Source organism: Octopus sinensis, linkage group LG1 (assembly GCF_006345805.1).
Source record: "Octopus sinensis linkage group LG1, ASM634580v1, whole genome shotgun sequence".
NCBI lineage: Eukaryota > Metazoa > Mollusca > Cephalopoda > Octopoda > Octopodidae > Octopus > Octopus sinensis.
Window position 1 is genome coordinate 121890342 of NC_042997.1, and position 22003 is coordinate 121912344.

The 22003-nt window shown below is 33.5% G+C and overlaps 1 protein-coding gene across 1 annotated transcript in view; it reads right to left on the reverse strand.

The window, feature by feature from the left end:
• The window catches only part of LOC115216511 (glutamate receptor-like), a 701885-nt gene that overhangs the window by 140187 nt on the left and 539695 nt on the right, over positions 1–22003 (reverse strand). The window contains exon 5 of the mRNA XM_029785951.2: positions 15945–15998. Coding sequence (XP_029641811.1) covers positions 15945–15998 — 54 coding nt within the window. The remainder of the gene's footprint in view (positions 1–15944; positions 15999–22003) is intronic.

Here is a 22003-nt window from a genome sequence, read left to right on the forward strand (position 1 = left end):
AATTCGAAAGCTGAAATTCGCTTATATAACGCTTCAATGTAGCAATGCATATAACTAAAACTAATTAAAGCATCAGCGTATCATGCACTATCATGCATTATTGCACTATCGAGAATCAGCACAGGGTAAGTACTGAATGTTCTAAATCCACAGTGACCAAATTATAAATTAACTATTTTGCTAAATGTGAAAACTTAAATAACCTATGCGTGTATGATATCATATTCCTAAAATCCAAATGCTTTAGCCAAGAGAGATATAAATCGTGATATCAATATTTGTGTTTTTCACTCGTTGGGAAACCTATGAAAAATTTTAAAGAAACAAATAACCGAATGACAAGATTATTTCAGTAGCTAATACGCATTATTCATAGTTTGCATGATAACAATTTGAAAACAAGGCTGTTTATATTACTTCAAATCCATATATAACTCATGTGTATAATAAAGATAATGTTTTTTTCGAAAATGCCGGGAAATAGCTGACATACAGCATGATAAAATACAGATATAGGAGATAATAAGTATAAATCTTTAAAAATATGTTTCTGATAAAACATATATGACATATTTTTATTACAAGCACGTACATATTTGGCGTAAATTTACTTTGCTATTTACATTCATCGATACATGTTCATGATATTCGGTTGTTTGTCATTTTTCTGTCTATTTGACGTTTATTGATAATTCTTGCATTATATTACCGTCGCAGTACTCCCATGGGTAACTTTTTATCTCTAGTAAAATACAGTATGTGGAATATTCTTAAATATAGCCAATAATAATTTGGTAAATATATGCAGTTAAGTTTTATAATTCAGTCAAAATGACTCATCCCTTTTCAATGTACCTTTTAAAGACAAGAATTTTAGATTACAAAATGCTCTCTTGGTTTTATTTTTATTGTATCATTGAAATAATATAAAAACGCCGGATATTTCTTTATAATTTCAACCACTTCACTCTGTCAAATATATTTCTGTTTTGCCCTATTAATGCGTTTATAAGGCTTTAGGTAGTCTCATGTGTGTCGTTCCTGAAACTTTTTTTGTATTTTGTGTTTTCACAATCATTACTAAATGCTAAGTTATATATATATATATATATATATATATTATATATATATATATATATATATATAGGGTCATCCCATAAATAATGCTGTGCTTTCAATTGAATGAACTAAAAGTCGGAGGGAAACGGAATAAATTACCTGCATCAACTTGCTATAATAGCAGGTAGTAAATTTTCCATGTAATTATTCTTATTGAATGTTTTGAAGAGTGCAGTTCGATTTCAACAGTTATTTTTTCAAAGCTACATTGGAAGTAACAAGATGCATATTCGGCATATTTTGCTTTATGAGTTCAATAAAGGCAACAGCGCAGCGGAAAGTACGAGGAATATTACAGCAATACTGGGATCGGCCAATAAGCATAAGCAAGTGTCCAGTAGCTCCAGGAATTCTGAACCGGAAACTACAGCCTAGAAAATGAGCCTCGTTCTGGAAGATCTGTAGTGCTCTACGAAGATGCCCTACAAACCCTGGTGGAACAAAATCCTATCTTGTTGAGGAACTAGCGGAGAACCTTGGATATAGTCATTCAACCATTCATCGACACTTACGTGCCATCGGAAAAGTCAGCAAATTGGATCAATGGGTTCCTCACAAAATTTCCGGGTCTAATCGCACGCAGAGACTGAATGTGTGCTCTTCTTTGCTGCCACGTCTCACGAATGAACCTATTTTGGACTGAATAGGGAGTGATGACGAGACATGTGTTGTCTATAAAATTGTCTTGCACCGAAGACAGTGGGTAGAGAATGGAGAAGCACTGGCACCACAGGCTAAAGAAGGTCTTCACCCACGTAAGTTGTTGTTATCTGTTTAGTGGGATATGAAAGGTTTAGTCCCCTTGAGCGACTTAAGTCAGTGCTAGAAGAAAAACGACGAGCTTTTGTTTCAAGACGAAAACTGTTCTTCCATCAGGATAATGCTCGACCACATATAGCGAGGACGACATTCCAAAAAGTTTGAATGGAAAACCATATTCGCCGAACATTGCGAACATTGCCGCAGCTGTTTATCATTTATTTCGCAATCTTCAAAATCATTTGGACGAAAAAATACGAATTCTGTAGAGGAGGTCTGAACAGTACTGCAAGAGCATTTTTGTCACGGAAAAGTGAATTTTGGAAGAGACGCCTTGCAACTCTACCAGATAGATAGAAGAACATTGTAGAAAATGAAAGATAGTATATCTTGGATTAAAAAGGAAATTTGTTTATCGCAATTTTGAAACATAAAAGAAGTATGAAAAACAAAAACGAATTATTTATGGGACGACCTAATATATATATATATATGTATGTGTGTGTGTGTGCGTGTGTATATATATATATATATCGAAGGGAAGGAAGAGAGAGGGAAATTTATCCTTTATGTTCCTTAGAAGCCTAGATTCAGTAGACTTTTGTGACAGTTCGTAATATATTTCCATTCATACACTGGTATCATTTCACAGGGAACTATATTGCTAATTAAGAGGTCGCAAAGCAAATTATATCAAAATCGATGCCAGGGTAATGATTTTATTTTTGTCATTGACCTCGAATACATATAAATTAAAGTGAATCCCATCTTAATTTCGTCTCAGAATATAAAGTGATATAACTATACTGTAGCCTATTTGCTCTAGTTTACTTACTGTTTATTCCACTACTATATCTCATCTATTATTAATAATCCACACATTATATGTCTTAATCTATTCTCTGTTCCTCAAATTTAATATACGTTTCCTATTATTGATTATATGTATTGTCTTCTAGGTATTGTATTATGTCTTTATTAGATCCTTGTATCACAATCTCGGAATAATTACCTATGAAATTATATCAGACAATAGAATGAAATCCGAGATATATTGATTTTCGTCCCTTATGTATCTACACATTCCATATACACGTAAGTAAAAATACAGGGAAATATGATAATATTAATTCCTCACAGTAGCAAAATACCCCGAATATTCATAACATGTCCGTTGATTTCAACGCTCATCTACGTTAATTTTATTTACTCACAATTTCAAACGTTTGATATTAGTTATTTCCGTTATTACTTGCTTTCAGAATTTAATCCTCTTGATACCGTGCTTTTATATACTAATTGCATGGATAATCGTAGATATTCAAGTCATTATGTTACGTAGGTCAACTTCTATTGTAGAATGGTGAAACTGAAGTATTTGAAGAAAAATTAGTGAAGAATGCTGGAGTAAGGAATGATTAAAGGTATAACAAAATGCACTCCGTTGAAGTGGAGTGCATTTTGTAGCATTCTTTGGAACCAGGTCATCCAATGATCTGAATATAACTTATGTATCCCTCCCTTTTTCTCTTCTCTATTATTCGAGAGGTTGACTAAGCCACAAAAGAATGTTTCTCTTCTCTGTATTTCTGATATTGTTGATTAACTAGAAGTCATCTCTGAAAAATCAGATATATGAATTTATCTGCAATTCTAGGATGTCTGCGAATCTGACTCACAGATATATGGGAGATAATATTGATTCTGACGGTATTTCCCCACCGAAGGTAAACAGATTGTATATTATTTGCTACATTTCATCGACGTCTGCTAATCTATCACTCTTAACGTGTATGTGAGTTTGTGTACATATATGTTTTCCGGTATTATAAGATTTGCTCCAGTTATCAATGATCTCAGAAGTATTTACCAGCCTTCATTGATTAAGCTTCCTTGTGAGGTCTCTTTCTGCTCCTACCTATTCTGCTAATAGCTATAAGGATAAAGATTTTTCTTCTGCTGACTAACATATGGTACAAATGCAAGACAGTTTAGTTACTATACCTATCCTGCAGGCGTTCGGCTTTGAAGCTTAACATTCGTAAACCTATTTCAAAGAGAATATTAACTGTTATAAACTAACAGTTGTTCTTGACAGACTGAATTAATCAGATTTATATGTATGATTTCTTATGTAAACACAAAATCTTTCAACTGAAACTTCACAACCGGTGACTTCAATTCATTTACATAATGCGAAATTACATATTTAATTAGAGCTATACATTTTGTTCTTCGTCACATTTTAATATATTGCCATTTGGTAGCATTTGTTCCTACCCTTTGAAACTTTACCTTCATGCTATTTTACCTGAAGTATCTTTTATCTACAGATTGATATATTGGCACCAGTTATCTCTAGAAATATTTTGTATGCCTAATATTAAGTTTACATTCGCATTCTTTCTAATTACTTTAACCGTAGAGAAAACTATTGCTTACAATTATACATAAAATGTATAGTTTTAATGAACCAATTAAAAGAAGAATATATTAATATTCTACATTATATTATCAGAATGTTTCCAAGAGTTCTGTAGCATATAAATAGTACAAAACTATAAGGTTGGAAGAGCAATTTTGGAAGTCCTCAATGTGAAACCAACACGAAAATATACCTATTTTAACTGTGTAATAGATCGTATTAACAAATCCTTCGTATAAACTAATGAATTGTTACTGTCGCATATACAATATATGAAAACAACTGAAGAATATTCTTTAAACCTTTACCATTCAGATTATTCTGTCAAATATACAGCTTATTCTAGGTTTTCATGATGTGACTGTTAGAAAGACATTGTAGGATAAGTATGAGAGACTGGATCCTGTTGTAATGAACATAAGACAGTTTGAATGATAAAGGTTTAAAATTCCTACTAGGTATTTAGTAAGTCTCTTTTAAAATAATACTCGTATTCAGATCAACAACACAGCACGCTCTTACGATTCTTTTCTGATTTATAATATTCTCAGCGGCTTATTATCATCTCAAGGTTAATTCTTGATAATACAACAATGTTTTTTTTTAATTTCATTTCATAGAAAAGCTAGCACGTTCCCTTTCTCTGTCTGTTTCTGTCACTCCCTTCCTCTCTATGTATGTACACACACAAATAGCATTTACATTTCTCTATCACCAGAACTATACATATTTAAAGCCCATTCTTTATAGAATTCACCTTGTCAGATATTAAAATGATTACTTCAAAGACAGGGAAAAGGTATTTTCAATATTTGAATAAATGAATAAAAATATAACATTTTGTAATTTATAATATCCTTGGTGATATTATAGGAAATATGCCTTATTCATTCTTGCAGAACATTAAAATATTTTTAGAAATGTTCAATATAGTGAACAGAACTTTTCCCTTTCTTTCTTTCTTTCTTTCTTTCTTTCTTTCTTTCTTTCTTTCTTTCTTTCTTTCTTTCTTCCTTTTCTTCTTTCCTTCCTTCCTTCCTTCCTTCTTTCGTTTTAGCAATATTCAAATGGTTTACTACAATTGTGGTAAAAATAATTAGAAATTGAGAACAGAACCAGAGTAAATATGTTTGCTCGCTTTAGTCATTTATGATATCCAATGCGTTGTAGATTTAGTATTGTTTTAATTACAGGAATTATTTCGAATTTCTTCCATTTCTAACATATTGGTAAGTTATTCTTTCTGAAGAGCATCACACATCAATAATCTAAATCGTTTCTATTTCAGGATTTACTTTGATCCCAAAGCCAATAAAATTTAATAAGGGCCTCTAATTACTACTTTTTTTCTTAAAAAAAAAAATCAAGTGGACTTTCAAGATATTGATTATCTGATGATAATTAGAAGCATTGATTCCAAACAACAATGCATATATAAACAATAGATTCAGAACAGAATTACAATCAGAGTAGACTGTGAATCACGTGTCTGCATAAAATATAGAATAATGATTTCCAGGGATAATGAAAATAAAATAAAATCTGAAGCCAATGCAACTAATTACGTTATGAATGAACTTAAAAAATATAAGGTCACAAAAAATATTTCTCATTGAAAATTCAATTAGAAGTTGTGGAATATGTTTAATCTATCTACAATAGTTAGATATTTAACTTGAAGATAAGTTCTATACATTTGGAGTATTATTATTTAGTGTTATCATTGAGTGAAGAGCAGTACCCGCATGGTATTTTTGAGGATCACTTCAGTTTTGGTAAAGTGATTATGTGGGAAAGATTTTTGGAGGGTTATTCTTCTGGTCAAGAAATATTGAGAAAGTATAGGTTTGGAAGTTTAATGATGAAAAATGAAAAAAAGTTGCTCTTGGGGTGGGCTTCATTGAATATGATACACAACCTATAAGTTTGAAATAAACATTGCAATAGGGGCAGAGACATGTCGGTGAATCCGTGATCTCAGGTGGAAAGTTTATTGAACGACGAAGGTTTTTTCACTCAGCCGAATTCTATAGACAACTTCATCTAGCATCTATAAATCTTAATACGTTTTCTTGTGAGCGAAAAACAATCAAAATTTAAGTATCTTCTGATTAGAGGAAGTGAAACCTGTATGAGTTATAATGAAAAAAAACGGAAATGTGGATATGTTGTCCACAGCGTTGGCAAATATTATTTAGCAGTGACATAAATTAGTTTCTCGTTTAGCAGTAGAATAAATTGGTTTGACTTAAGAAGCAGAAATCATCATATTTTTTGGTCATGACTGTTGCCTACATCACTTTGAACTAAAAGTATTGTCCCAAACACTAGATTTTTCATCTTCCTCGCAGTAAACCAATTTATTATACATGCGTGAATCAATTTTCAAACTGTTGTTCTTTTCTTTTATCAATCTGCCTTGAGAGATTGTAAGGCCTTCGGTTTACAACGAATTTTCTGTTTTTAAATGAAAATAAGTTTAGTAATTCACATCCAACTCTAACCATCAAAACAATACAGAATAATGATGTCTCACATTGGAACGAAGCCATATGTTTGTAGAAAATTGAGCTTGCAAATTGTTAACACTCATGTCACAGAAATAATATAGAGACTGACGTTGTACTAATTCTACTACTTCAACTTCAAGTGAAATGTAATGCAATTAATTTAAATGAATTTGCATAAGGATTTATTGCATTGCGTAAGATGTCACAAACTTGTTTCAGAGTTGTACCGTCGATTAAATTGCGAAACCCAGAACATGTCAAGTGTTTCATTTATCGACTACAGGAACATGAATAGGAAAACTGACTACATAGAACTTCATATTGAACAGATAGTCGTAACTACATACGCACTCAATGCATTGAAAACGGAGCACTACCGATTCGGCAACTACACTATAATATAACAATTAAGTGAATTTATATAATTGCTTGTTATAAAGTTTGCCTGTGGGATATTTCTATAACTTCATAAAGCATCAAAACTCCAAAGACTTTTGCATACGAACATTATATGAACATTTTACCCATGAAAATGTTTTGCATATTTTTAGACTAATTAATATTTGATTCTTCCTGAATAATAACAGTTACTCTCAGTGGAGTTATGACAGTGAATTACGTGATAATATATTATATCAAATGCATTTTCCTAAATATAATTTCCTTTTTATAGTCGAAGCTAATTGGAAAGAGAGAAAAATGTATATTATCGGTATTAGTGTTACCGAGATGTAATGAATAAATGTAAGAGTTGCCTCTTTCGGGACTTGAAATCAGAAACTAAAAGTTTATTGCTTCTTTTTATGACTTGTCTGGAGGGGCGGTTGCAATCATGACCTTCAGTAATTTTGCGGTGTTGATGAGATCGCTGAAGTTGTGTTCATTTTGAAATCTGTAAATATAGGTGGCGAGAGAACTCTGGAGGGGTGACATTCTGCAGAAAAGCTTTGGTTGTACGAGTAACATGGGAAGAGAGACGAGTGTGTTGTGTGCAGATGAGAAGTGTATAATTAGCCCTGATGAGTTTGCACTTGCGTTTTGTTTAATAGCAATGAGAGTTGGTTGATTTCTCAGGACGCGCTTACTAAATTTGATTTCGCTGACATTCAAGACGTACAGGTATCAATTATCTACTTAGTTCTGTAAAGTGGAACGAGAGTAAAGCTTAGGAAGTTAAGAGATTGGGCGTCTGGTGGAGTGAAGTGGAAATCATTTGTAGAAGCTTTCCATGGTATATATAGTGAAAAACGATAATGTGTGAAGAAAAGCTTTACGCACATATATAGCTTACGGAACTGCTATGGTTAGAAATACCAGAGTAAACATTACTGGGTAGAGATCGTTTTCATATGTCTCCCAAAAATAAGCTGTGAGAAAACTTCGGCACTAAAAGCACAAAATTTAAGTTTTTGTTTCCGATGGTCACATTGTTAGTGTCTTCTCTTGTTTTCAACATGGCTGTCAAACTAGCATGTGTGGGTCATTTCTCCAGTCGTTATTGACTGTGTTCTTCGATTGTGGTACTGTAATGAAGCTACGAGTGAACTATTGTTCACTCGTAGCTTCATTATGGAGTTCGTATTTATGTGCTTTGTTTGTGTAGGATGTGGACGGGAATGCTGAAGTGGACGGTTGCATCGCTGTTTAAAAGGCAAGGATGGGTTGCAAGTTAGCGTTAGACAGACGGAGATTTAGTTGGGGCGAGTGCTAGATAGTTTTATCGGTAGATAGGATTAAGTACTGATCCGAATCTAAGAGGACCATAGTTGGGAATTCGTATAAGCCTGTTTTAAAGACAATAAAAATACAAAGAGTGTTCAAAGCGTCAGTCTATGAGGATTAGTGCGGTGACACTAGTAAATGTGGAGAAATTATGATTGTATAATTTCCCCTATTTGCTCCATAAGCGTCGGTGTAGGGGGAATGAGTAAGCCAAGAACATTTGTGAATAATGGAATTATCAAAGCAGTAGAGACATGACCTGGATGAAGTTAGGTGGATTGTGGTGATAATGATACCGCAGAATATATGCATTGCACCATCTCTGTGTTCTACCTAATTACCTGTTATAGACCTTTGTTCTTTTGTTGTTGGCAGGAATTGTCCGTCAGTGAGGAATCAGAAGCATGATCAATAATCGCAATCTAATCAAGCACTTGTTTACGGAGCAGATAAATGAATTTATAGATGTAAATAAAAGTGTGACTAATGAATGCAACGTGTGTAGTGGATTTGAACGTAAAAGCTATTAGTCGGGGGGATCAGTACTTAATCTATTCATGTATTTCGCCTTTAATGCTGTAATGAATGAATATGCAAAAGCACATGCCTATACCATATGCCAGTTCATTTATATGCAGCAATGGCATCGAATAGACATTTACTGTCTTTAAAGAATGCAATGCATGAATAGATTTCAACTAACTGAATTTCGTTTAAAAAATATTTCTGCTAAGTGCTAGCTACTCGGGACAAAATATTTAAAATTAAATTAAGCTATATATAACATCTTGTTACGAAACAGAACAAGATGGAAAAACTTCTTCAATATTGATTTTTCTTAAGATAAAAATAAAGATAGAATTATATAACAAAATGTATTGTTCTATATTCTGTTATACAAATGGAATCGATTGCTTTTCGCGGTTTAGAAAATATTTCTATACTTTTTCTATCTCTTTTGTGTTAAGTTGTCCTAGACAATATCTGCATGCTTCCGAATCACTTATTTCATCCAAAATGTTCTTTCAATAATCTTACTAATAATTTATATGCCATTCTTTCAAAGCCAATGCAAACACGTCATGTTCTTCATACCTCAGCTAGCTTACACACGAAAAGGAAATGCAGAATATTTATTTGTTTCTCTATGATTTTATATAAAAAACAATAATGAAACAGGAAGAAGAATATAGCAAATTATACAATAGCGACATGGAAAGGAAACGACAAAAAGATTTTAATAACGGAAAATACCATGAATTAATTTGAATAAAATATTATTCAAAATACAACATACGTAACAATCCTTTGAATGTCAGTATTGTGACACGAAACGCAAAATCCAAGTTTTAGCAAGTGCAAATTCTTATGCTTTAATAAATCATCATCTGAGTCCTTTCAGTTCAAATCCTGATCCTCTCAGCGCATGGACCTTTTTTCTTTAACAGTAATTCATTTTGAAATGTGCAAATTATACAAATTATAAAGCCTTCTGTAATGTACCTGAACAAACCCCATCTAATTTCTATAGAAGTCGTGTTGAATATAATAATATATTAACCAATGTCATCTAAGATGTTATATTTTTGAAAGAATGTAAAATGCAACCAAAGAAAATCTGGTAGCTATTTATAGTAGTTTGAACAATTATAAAGCAGCTTCCTTAATTTTGCGAAGGAATTTTATTATTATTTACTGGTTCGAAGAGCATTGTTTATGTATAAGAATTATGAAAATATTACATGACAAAGACTCCAAAGTTTTGACTTCATCACTCTAACCACATTATTTCTGTAGAGGAAACAGCTGTTTCCAGTTGAATAATTCATATAATGTTCATGCAATAGTTCACAAAGAAATGCAGTTAGGTAGAAGTTTAGGCTGGTCACGTCTTTACTGTTGTTAGTTAGAGTCTTGTTTTCTTTCTCTTTCCTTGTACTAAAAACAAGAAATACATTAAATACAAGTAAAGAAATTAGCATCATCCTAAACTTAACACCTGCCGACATTCTTTTGGGAAATAGATTGGACAAACCTAGTTATTAAAGGCTTAAATACTGAATGTTGTTCCTTTGGCATTTCATCCGTCAAAATCCAATAATACTAAAATCAACAAAGATATTATCACATCTACTGCCAACATAACAATGAGAAACACCTTGTTTACAAAGTTCTACGTGCATAACTATATTCTAATCGATAGGCGTAGGAGTGGCTGTGTGGTAAGTAGATTGCTTACCAACCACATGGTTCCGGGTTCAGTCCCACTGCGTAGCACCTTGGGCAAGTGTCTTCTACTATAGACTCGGGCTGACTAAAGCCTTGTGTGTAGATTTGGTAGACGGAAACTGAAAGAAGATCGTCGTATATATGTGTGTGTGTGTGTGTTCCCTCAACATGGCTTGACAACCGATGCTGGCGTGTTTACGTCCCTGTGACTTAGCGGTTCGTTAAAAGATTCCTATAGAATAAGTACTAGGCTTAAAAAGAATAAGTCCCGGGGTCGATTTGCTCGACTAGAGGCGGTGCTCTAGCATGGCCGCAGTCAAATGACTGAAACAAGTAAAAGAGTAAAGACTAATATCATATCCCCAAATGTAATCAACTGAAAATCTTCCAAACACCTTTCTATAACAACCGGATAACGGAATTACCACCCTTAAACCCTCAGACACAAAGATGATTTTAACTCAACGGAGACTATATAAAGGTAAGCCTAACTATAATGCATCGCACTCCGGTGATGACGTATTTGGCCAAAACTTCAAAGTCACTGTCAACATTCTTGTATAAAGAATAATAAAGTTGTACTCTAAAAAAGAATATTGTAAGCCATCAGATTCACGAAGAATGGTTTTTATTATAACTAAATATAAAAATAAACTTGAGCATATTTGCATGTATGTACGTGTGTATGTGTGTGTGAGTGTGTGTGCTTGTGTGCGTGAGTTTGTGTGTATGTAAGTGATGGGGTGCGCGCGCAAGAGATGAGTGAATCTAGTCATGTATATAAAAATGCATTCTCCTACATCTGTTTATCGAGATGGCGTACCAAATTCAGTAATCTCGCAATGATGTGATAACTGAATATTTATATTTATTTTTAGATTTGATGAAAAAAGCAGCAGACGCGAAGCATATTAGCTGTTAATGATCTATATGTGTATGTGTGTGTTTGTGTTCACAAACACAGGGTGTATATATATATATATATATTATATATATATATATATATATATATATGTGGATAATTCACAAAAAATTAAAAAGACGAAGACAGGTGGTTAGACAACAAACAGATGTATTAGTATAACGCTCGGGAAGTTTAAAAGTCTTTAAAGTTTCGAGCCTACGCTCTTCCACAGAAAAAGCAAGGAGAGAAAATACAGAATGTGTAGTAGCTAGCGATCTATACACACACACACACACACACACACACACACACATATATATATATATATATATATATATATATATATATTATATATATATATATATATAAATATATACGACACACTATCTTCGCCATTACATTTTCGAAAAAGAAGTTCAGTGTACCCCACTCAGCTCAAAGCAATATCTGCGTACCAATGGTTTCTGGGTTATTTCCACCATCAGCACAGAATAACTGCTCGGCTAGAGATGGCGCCACTAAACTTTTCAAAGTGATACACATTCACTGATCTAATAAACAGAAAATTATTATTTCTAAATCTCTAAACAAGAGACATTCAGTAACAGTACTCTAGAGAAAAGATTATTTGCCATCATAATGTGGCAGCCCTGGTTAGGACGATTGTTACTATTATTTAGCCAGCTGGAGACGATGTTTCTTGGGGCTAAATAACAGTAACAATTACCCTAACCAGGACTGCCACATTATGTTGGCAAATAATCTTTACTCTCCCGCTGTCTCTCCCTATCTCTCTCTCTCTCTCTCTCTCTCTCTCTCTCTCTAATATATATATATATATATATATATATATATATATGTGCATTCTATATATATATATATATATATATATATGTATTATTATTATTATATTATTATTATTATTATTATTATTATTGAGAGAGCAGTGCATGCCATCAAAGTGACACTGGGATAAAATATACGAAGCCCACTATACCCATCATGACTACCCGTCTGATAAGGGTACGCTAGGCACATGCATCACAACCATATGTGCGCAACATGGTGATCTCATATCAAGATACACAGCACATGACTTTGCAGGTGGGGCCCAGTTAGAATTTTCTTCTGGTCGAATAACCCTTCACTCTCAAAAGCTCTCTGAATAAGGGTTGTTTAAGGATGTTGAACGAAACACCCATGTTTCCAGAGGTTAATCATTTAAACCCCAAAGAATCCCTCTCAACACATGGCTATGATGCTCCCCCACTACTTCTGCTCGTGATCAGAGAAGCTAATATTGTCAGCCACTAAGGGACATGGTCAAGTAGTTAATGTCAAACAACTGAGAAGCGAATCTGTAGTATTGAGCAGAATATGTGTTGTAGCCCATCTTTTATACCAAGACAAAACAAATGTACAGAAAAGATGAGAAGCCATGAGAGCCACTGCCTGGTACTGCATCAGGGCATTTATTATTATTATTATTATTATCAAAAATAATTTGCACCTGAGTCTATAGTCATCCGTCAAAATGCCCAGTTAATGTACCTATGGCAGGGGAAATAAATTTAAGGACTTCTAACAGGAATAAGTGGAAAATCGAACAGAAATGGAAATAGCGGATAGCAGCTGAGACGTCTGGTAAGCATCTGTCCATATAAAAGTATATAACCAATTGTAGATTTGAGTATTGCAAGTGAAATACCAAAGTCAACAACCTTATTGTCGGTGTCACTGACATCGGGTCAATAAGATAGTGCTTTGAGAATTTGTCTAACTCTGTTTCGCATGTTTATCCATGCGTTTTTAAAAGCTTATTAATATATTAGTAGTGACACATGCCCATAACCTCACCGTACAAAATAAACACAAAACAGATACATCATTGTATATCCGGTGTTATTTGCACAAATTTATTATCAGCAAAAATTAAATATAGTCCCTTAGAAATTGTATTTTAGAATCATCACAGCAAAGTGCTGTAATGATTCTGAAATACAGCACATAAAACACTAACGGTATAGATTTTTTCTACACCTCTGTACATAGATACGCACACATACACACACATATTTCTAGTTAGTAGAATTGACGTCAAAGTCATCGGTACCGATGTCTTCTTCTATATAAGTGCTTACACTTCCCAGTTATCCAAGAGAATTTCAAATCATTATTCATCATTTAGGGATAGTAAAAAACGACATAGTACAGGCCTAAGTAAATTAGTTTGGCGTCTTAAAGACAATAATATAGATTTTAAGTTAGATTTGTTCATACTGTCTGTATCCTTTCCTTTTGATAAGGACAGGAGATTTTGTAACACTTGCAACTCTGAACTCTTCCATATTCTCTTCTCTAAGGTTCCCCTTGTAAACACACTCATAGAAAAATCGTACAAATGTAAACACTGGCAGAAACATACTTTCTACTCATATAAATGATAACGATAGTCACTGTGGTTTGAACAATTAGCTTAACGTGCACTCCACTTCAATAGCGAAATTCTTTCCTAAGCCTTTGAACATTCTTTTAATCAACTTACCCCTCCCTCTCTATTTGTTCCCTACTTATTATTCCTTTAACCCTTCTCTTCCTACTATCTAACTTTGACGTGTGTGTGTTTGGTATACGTCTATCTCTCCCTCTCTCGGTCTCTCTCTCTCTCTCTCTCTCTCTCTGAGCTGGTCAAAGCCTTGTCACTGGACTTGTTTCACCGAAGCAGATAAAAGCCAGACATATACATGTATGTGTTTGTATGTACGAATGTGTTGACGTATGCCTGTGCGCGTATATTTGTATGTATGTTTAAGTATACATCCCCACATTTCCTCACCGTTTTTTTTCCGTTGAAGTTGTTAATCTTTTCATTGCTTTGTATTTCTTTCGTTTCTCTTTTATCTCCCTAGGGAATTCGTTGAAAAGCTATTTTCATTTAGTTTTTTCGTTTCTTTTAAATTTATTTATGGTATCCCTCGTATCTTTTTTCTCGTCTGACCTTTCGTCTGAAATTTCCAGTTAACATCTTAACCAAGGTAAATAGATGGCTCATCTACGTAGTTTGATCTTAACATGAGCCCCCTCATCCACGGAGGCCACCTGCGACCATAAGTGTCGCAGGGGCTTAGAGACGGTCCTGGATCTAGGCATCTACTAAACAAGCTACCAACACAATTTTTACAATCTGCAGATACCTAAAATTAATTATATGTCATTTATGTCTTCCATTCATAGGAAGCCTTCTGGCGTATTTTTTAATAAGGGTTAACCAATTCTATTACAGTTATGTCCAAGTCCTGTACATACTATATTTTATTACATTGTATTCACATTGTACTCTGTTGGTCATGTAAAGCCTCAACCAATCTCTTGAGTGCTTTTCTTGCTTCAAATTTCTGTGCGGTGTTCTCTACTTCTTACTTTTTTCATTTCTCTATGTTGATAGCAGATGGTAATTCTTTTTATCGTTCTCTCTCTCGCAGCCTGTGTTGCATTGTCACAAATGTCACTCTCCCATGTACATATTTCTTACTTGTTTCTACCATTTGATTGTGGCCTTGCTGGAGCACCGCCTTTAGTCGAGCATATCGACCCCAGGACTTAATCTTTGTAAGCCTAGTACTTATTCTATCGGCCTCTTTTACCGAACCGTTAAGTTACGGGGACGTAAACACACCAGCATCTGTTGTCAAGCGATGTTGGGGGAACAAACACAGACACACAAACATATACACACACACACATACATACATACATACATACATACATACATACATGCATATATATATATATATATATATATATATATATATACATATATATATATACGACGGGCTTCTTTCAGTTTCCGTCTACCAAATCCGCTCACAAGGCTTTGGTCGGCCTGAGGCCATAGTAGAAGACACTTGATCAAGGTGCCACGCATGGGGACTGAACCCGGAACAATGTGGTTGGTAAGCAAGCTACTTACCTCACAGCCACTCTTACGTCTATATTTATACTGATACACGTTCATGCACTCAATCTGAATTTAGCTACTATTGCATCACTCACCCTTCCTCTCATATACTTTTTTCTCAACCCAGTCATACTGCTTCTATTTCCTTTTACACACACACATACACACACATTGACACAAACACACTCATACACACACTTACCACACACACACACGATCCTCGTACATTCGATTTATAATGCATCATAAATGTCTATGAATTCATGACAATTACAAGAGACGAAGTTCAGCAGATGAAGATATAAGTGAAATACTTACCATAGATCCGAGTAAATAATGATATCCAAATTTATTCATGCCGACTTCACTGATCTGAAAAATAAGAAAATAGACATTTTGAGATATAGAATTATTTTTTATTAGGAATTATATTTCTTAGAGTATATTTTTTTAACTTATTCTTTTCATTGTTGCTCATGTTAGCCGTAAACTGTCACGTTTCGTTCAGCAGTAATGCATCGATATTAAAAATTGTTTTCTTTCTTAGGTTTATTTATTTATTCATTTGCTTTTTTACTACCAAAAAGTTTAGGGACAATTTAATTCTAGCGATATCCGTGTATAGTTTTCATTTAAAAGCGAAGATGAGCCCAGGCATCGATTATCCTCCTCATCATCAGTAGCAGTAGGAAGAAGAAGAAGAAAAAGAAGAAGAAGAAGAAAAAGAAGAAGAAGAAGAAAAGAAGAAGAAGAAGAAGAAGAAGAAGAAGAAGAAGAAGAAGAAGAAGAAGTAAAAGAATTAAAAAAAGAAAAAGAAGAAAAAGTAAAAGAAGAAGAAGAAGAAGGAGGAGGAGGCAGCAATTAGCATGCTGTGCAAAATAGCGGCTCTTCGTCTGTCTTTGTGTTCAGAGTTTAAATTCCGCCGAGGACAACTTTGCGTTTCATCCTTTCGAGACCGATAAAATAAGCACCTGTTGAGCACCGGACCCCAGGAATGCTAGATACCTCTCCCCCAGACTTGCTCATCTTGAGCCAAACTTTCAAACCGTTGTTTTTGTTGTTGTTGTTGTTGTTGTTGTTGTTGTTGTTGTTATTATTAATATTATTATTATTATTATTATTATTATTATTATTATTATTATTATTATTATTATTATTATTCGTGCGGTGAGCTGGTAGAGTCGTTAGTACGCCAGGAGAAATGTTTAACGGCATTCGTCCGTCTTTACTTTCTGAGTTCAAATTCCACGGAAGTCGACTTTGCTTTTCGTCCTTTCGGAGTCGATAAAATAAGTACGAGTGTAATGAATTAGTCTCTTCCGCCGAAATTTCAGGCATTATGCCTATAGCAGAAAGAGTTATTATTATTATTATTATTATTATTATTATTATTATTATTATTATTATTATTGTTGTTGTTGTTGTTGTTGTTGTTGTTATTGTAGCAGTAATAAAACTGTAGGAACGTTAGCGCTTCGGACTGATTGCGTAGCAACATTTCTTCCGGTTCTTCATGTTCTGAGTTCAAATGCTGTTGACACCAACTATCTTATTGATCTCAGGAGATGGATGCATTAAAAATATTAGTAAATTACTAGGATCCATGTAATCGACTTTCCCCCTCCCCTCAAACGTTGTGGCTTTTGTTCCAAAATTAGAGTGAATTATTACAATTATTATTAATACAAGCCTCATAATAGTCTACGTTATGTTTTTTTCTTTTACTTCTGCTGATGCGATTCAATTATTTCAAAGAATAGGGAGTGAGGATACATCTTTCGCCGAATTAAGTTACGAAAAACATGCTTATGAATACTCGTGTTGTTACTTGATGCTCAACAGAAAATATTTGTAACACTCTCTTAAAATTAGATGACCCGAACACATAAGCAATATGGAGCTATGGCAAAGAACAAATCAAGTTTCGATTAGGGAGCAAATATTTAAGAAAATCTGAAAGTGGATTGGTAGCACAATTAGAAAAGACACACCAAATGTAGCGAAAAGTGCTTTACGGTGGAATCCGGATGGATATAGAAAGAGAGGTAAGCCTAAGAACTCGTGGCGTAGATCAACACAAAAGGAACTAGAGAAAGGGGGACATTCAAGGCAGAGTATAAGTACAGAAGCGAAAAATTACGCGACATGGAATTCAATTATAACTGGCCTATACTCCGCGTTGAGAGGTTAAAGGCAGGAAAAAGAAAAAACACTGTCTTAAAAATAATCTTTGACAGATGGATGGAAATTTCACAAGAAATACAATGAATGAAAAACAAAATGCTAAAATACTGAACAAACATTTTGAAACAATCAAGAAGTATTTCTCTTCTTTTTGTTTTTATGACTCATTTATGAAAACCAACAGCAACAAAAGAACAACTGCGACACATTGCGAATATCCAATAAGGTAACTTGTCGTGTAGACAATGTCCAGTCAGAGAAACAAATTTGGCGGTGGCTTGTCACAGAAGTGTCTGTTTTCCTGCCAAACGAATTTGTCCAAGAGCCGGCAACGAAAAATATTAATACTGCTCTACATTAAGGTTTTGAGTAGGATGTTTTTATCACATCTTCAAAAAACGATTTGAATAAGGTTCGGTGTGGAACAGTATCTTGCCCATACGTATAGTAGTGTCTGCATGTTTTTTTTTTTTTTAGTGATGGAACGATATGCTGAGAACAGTGAGACACCTGTGAATATATTTCTACCACAGTACAAAACACGGATGAATGTCAAGGTCATTGGTAGTAACATTGGCGCGTGAACATCGCTTTGCATATATTTGCAAATAATAATGACTACGAAAGAGTAGAAAGATATTCAAGACCCTTTTTTGTTCTAGGAACAGAAATCTGAGTGATGGAAGTTGCCGTGCAGTAATTGAAGATGTGGATGGATAAGCTATTTGAGGATTTTCAACAACGGGTATCTCACGAAAACATCGACCAAATGTTGAACAGAAGCAAAACCAGAAGATTCTGCTCCTCTTAGTAGGAGTACCGGAAATGAGAGAGAAGACCGCTTCCTTCTATTCCAGAAGTAGATAAAGTTAAAAGCGCACATCCTAATGGTGCTACTATATCAACTTTTGATGGCGAGAAGTGAGAGTGGACAGTGACAGATGTTTTAGGAGTAAAAGACAACAAAATGACGATATAGAATGAAAATAGGGAAACTGTAAAACACATTACGCTGTTACAATTCATCAAAAGGAAGGATGAATTTTCTTGTGGAATTCTTTATAATTTCGCTCAGATTAGAGTTGGGCCTCTAAACTAATGACGTTAAATGTATATTATACGAGGCAGAAAGCGTAAGATTAATATACAGTAGAGGTGCAAGCAATTGGCTGTTGGGTAAGGGCTGTATCAATGATTTATCATAGAATGAAGGAGAAGCATCCCCAAGGTTTTAGTTTACATTACATTTTAGTATAGACAACAGCGGCTGAATATTGAAGATCTCGGGTCCAAGACCCCTTATTCAGTCCCACTCCTCATTGCATATCTCTCCACAAGCTTGCATTATCCAAGTTTAAATTATATCTCAATTCAATTAATGTCGTATTGAATTTTATGTATTTTATATGTATTTTATACAATTATAAATGTATGCTATTTCGTTAGTCTTCATTAGAATTTTAATAATAGCATAGTATAATCTACTACGTTTTTATGTAATTTATCTCAACCATCCCACGTTTTTGTAAAGATATGAAAAGAACAATAGGTTAATTGATACGAGAACATCAAGTTTCAGAAAACGCCTAAAGCATATACTCTCTCTCTCTCTCTCTCTCTCTCTCTCTCTCTCTCGCTATATATATATATATATATATATATATATATATACACGCACACACACGCATTCACATACATACTTATACATGGATATATATATATATACATATATATACATATATATATATACATATATATTCATAAATATATATTTATATATATATACATATATATATACGTATATGTGTATATATACATATACTTACATATATATATATATACATATACTTACATATATATAATATATACATATACTTACATATATATATATATACATATATATAAACATATATATATACATATATATATATATACACATATATATATACATTATATATATACATACATATATATATACATATATATATATATATATATACATCATATATATATACATATATATATAATACATATATATACATACATATATACATACATATATATATATACATATATATTATACATACATATATATATACATACATATATATATATATTACATACATATATATATATATCATACATATATATATATATACATACATATATATATATATCATACATATATATATATATATACATACATATATATATACATACATATATATATATACATACATATTATATATATACATATATATATATACATTATATATATATATATATATATATGTATGTATGTATAAATATATATATACACATATATATATACACATATATAAATTACTTTATAAATGTAAAGTGAAGCCTATATTCAGTTAAAGTTTAGGTTTCAAAACACGTGGGTGTACTCCTCTACGTTACACGAAAATGAAAGCTTAAAGAACCCTCTCTAATTTCAGAATAGAATTATGTGACATAGTGTCATGATTTGAAATCTGAGCACTGTTAATGGCAACCCTTATTTGGATCTTTAAGAGACATGTATCTGTCAATGTGTCTTGTATTTTTGCAAAATACAGGTACACCTATCGTTTGTTTATAGTAATACCTAATAAATTTTAATATTCACAGTACAGACTCGATTTCTAACCTCACTCATTAATGTCCTCTTACACAAACAATTGTAGTATTTTCCACTGCATGGTGTAATATTGTTTTGTGTTATCGGTTATTAATTTTTTATTACTCTGGGTAGCCAGGCATTGGTCTGGTGCAGCGAGAGTCAGTGCTTCAGTTTCGGCTTTTAGTCAAGAACTTTTGGGCTATTGTTAGCTTTTAATTAGGCCAGTTCCTCTCTGTCAGGCCTGTCAGTGTATTCCCGACTCATAGGGCAAACAAAACTCACTGTATACATTGATGTTCCATTAAACTAAACACACCACATTGTTTAATTCCAAAATGAAATAAAGTTATATAGGCGGGGGATCAAAACTTGGAGTAATTGTTCTTATATCGATAATGCTCTTTTCAAAACATGTGACGTACCAGCTAAACCAACCTTTTGCAGTTATTGCATGAAATTTCAGTTCCTTTTTTGATCACCTGTAGTGCTCCTACAATCACTGGTATTGTAACCACCTTGAGATACCAAATTTCTTTTCAATTTCAATGAGTATGTCTTTATATATTCTGAGATAGTCAAATTCTTTTGCCGAGTTATGATTTCAAAGAATACTCATATCGATCAAAAAGCAAAATTGATTGTTCTGGTTCTTCACAAGTCCTGATATTTCGGCTACATATCTGACTGTAAATTTTTAATCATACCTACTGCACCTACAGTTTGATCCTGTTTTTAGGTTCCACTTTTGGTTGATATTTATTTCCATATCTTTCTATTTCGAGAGTTTCTCCGTTTCCTTTATACAAACATTGTCATCTACTGGACTTGATATGTTGATTAGATGGCACCTTTACCATTTATGGTTTCTGACAACTATATCCGGTCCTTTGACCATGATACCTCTGCCTGTGTGTATAGGCACATCACAAACTATGATTGTTTTGTCGTTTTCTGAAGCCTTTTTGAAATATGTCTATACCATCTTTTTCTGTTCTCATTCAACAATACTGGGATATCTTCCAGTGTATATAGGTCCCAACTCTATCATGTCTGTGACATATATTCCTTCTTAGCCAGGACTCGGGAGCCAGAGACAATACTATTTTTATTGTTGAGTGAAAGAGCAGCGCATGCCATCGAAGTGACACTGGGGTAAACTATAAGAAGCCCAATACACCCATCATGACTACCACGTCTGATAAGAGTAAACCAGGCACATACATCACAACCATATGTGTGAGGCATGGTGATCTCATAACAAGATAAACAACGCATGATCATGCAAGTCGGGACCAGTTAGAATTTTCTTGAGGTCGAATAGCCCATCCTGTTCAAAAGGTCCCTGAATAAAGATTAGTTAAGGATATTGAACGAAACACCCATGATTCCAGAGGTGAATTATTCAAACTCTAAAGAATTCCTCTCAACACATGGCTATGATGCTCCCCCACTACTTCTGCTCGTGATCAGATATCTAAATATCGTCAGCCACCAAGGGACTTGTTCAACTGGTAATGATCAAGCAATTAACAAGTAAATCTGTTACTGAGCCAAAGTTTTGCTGTAG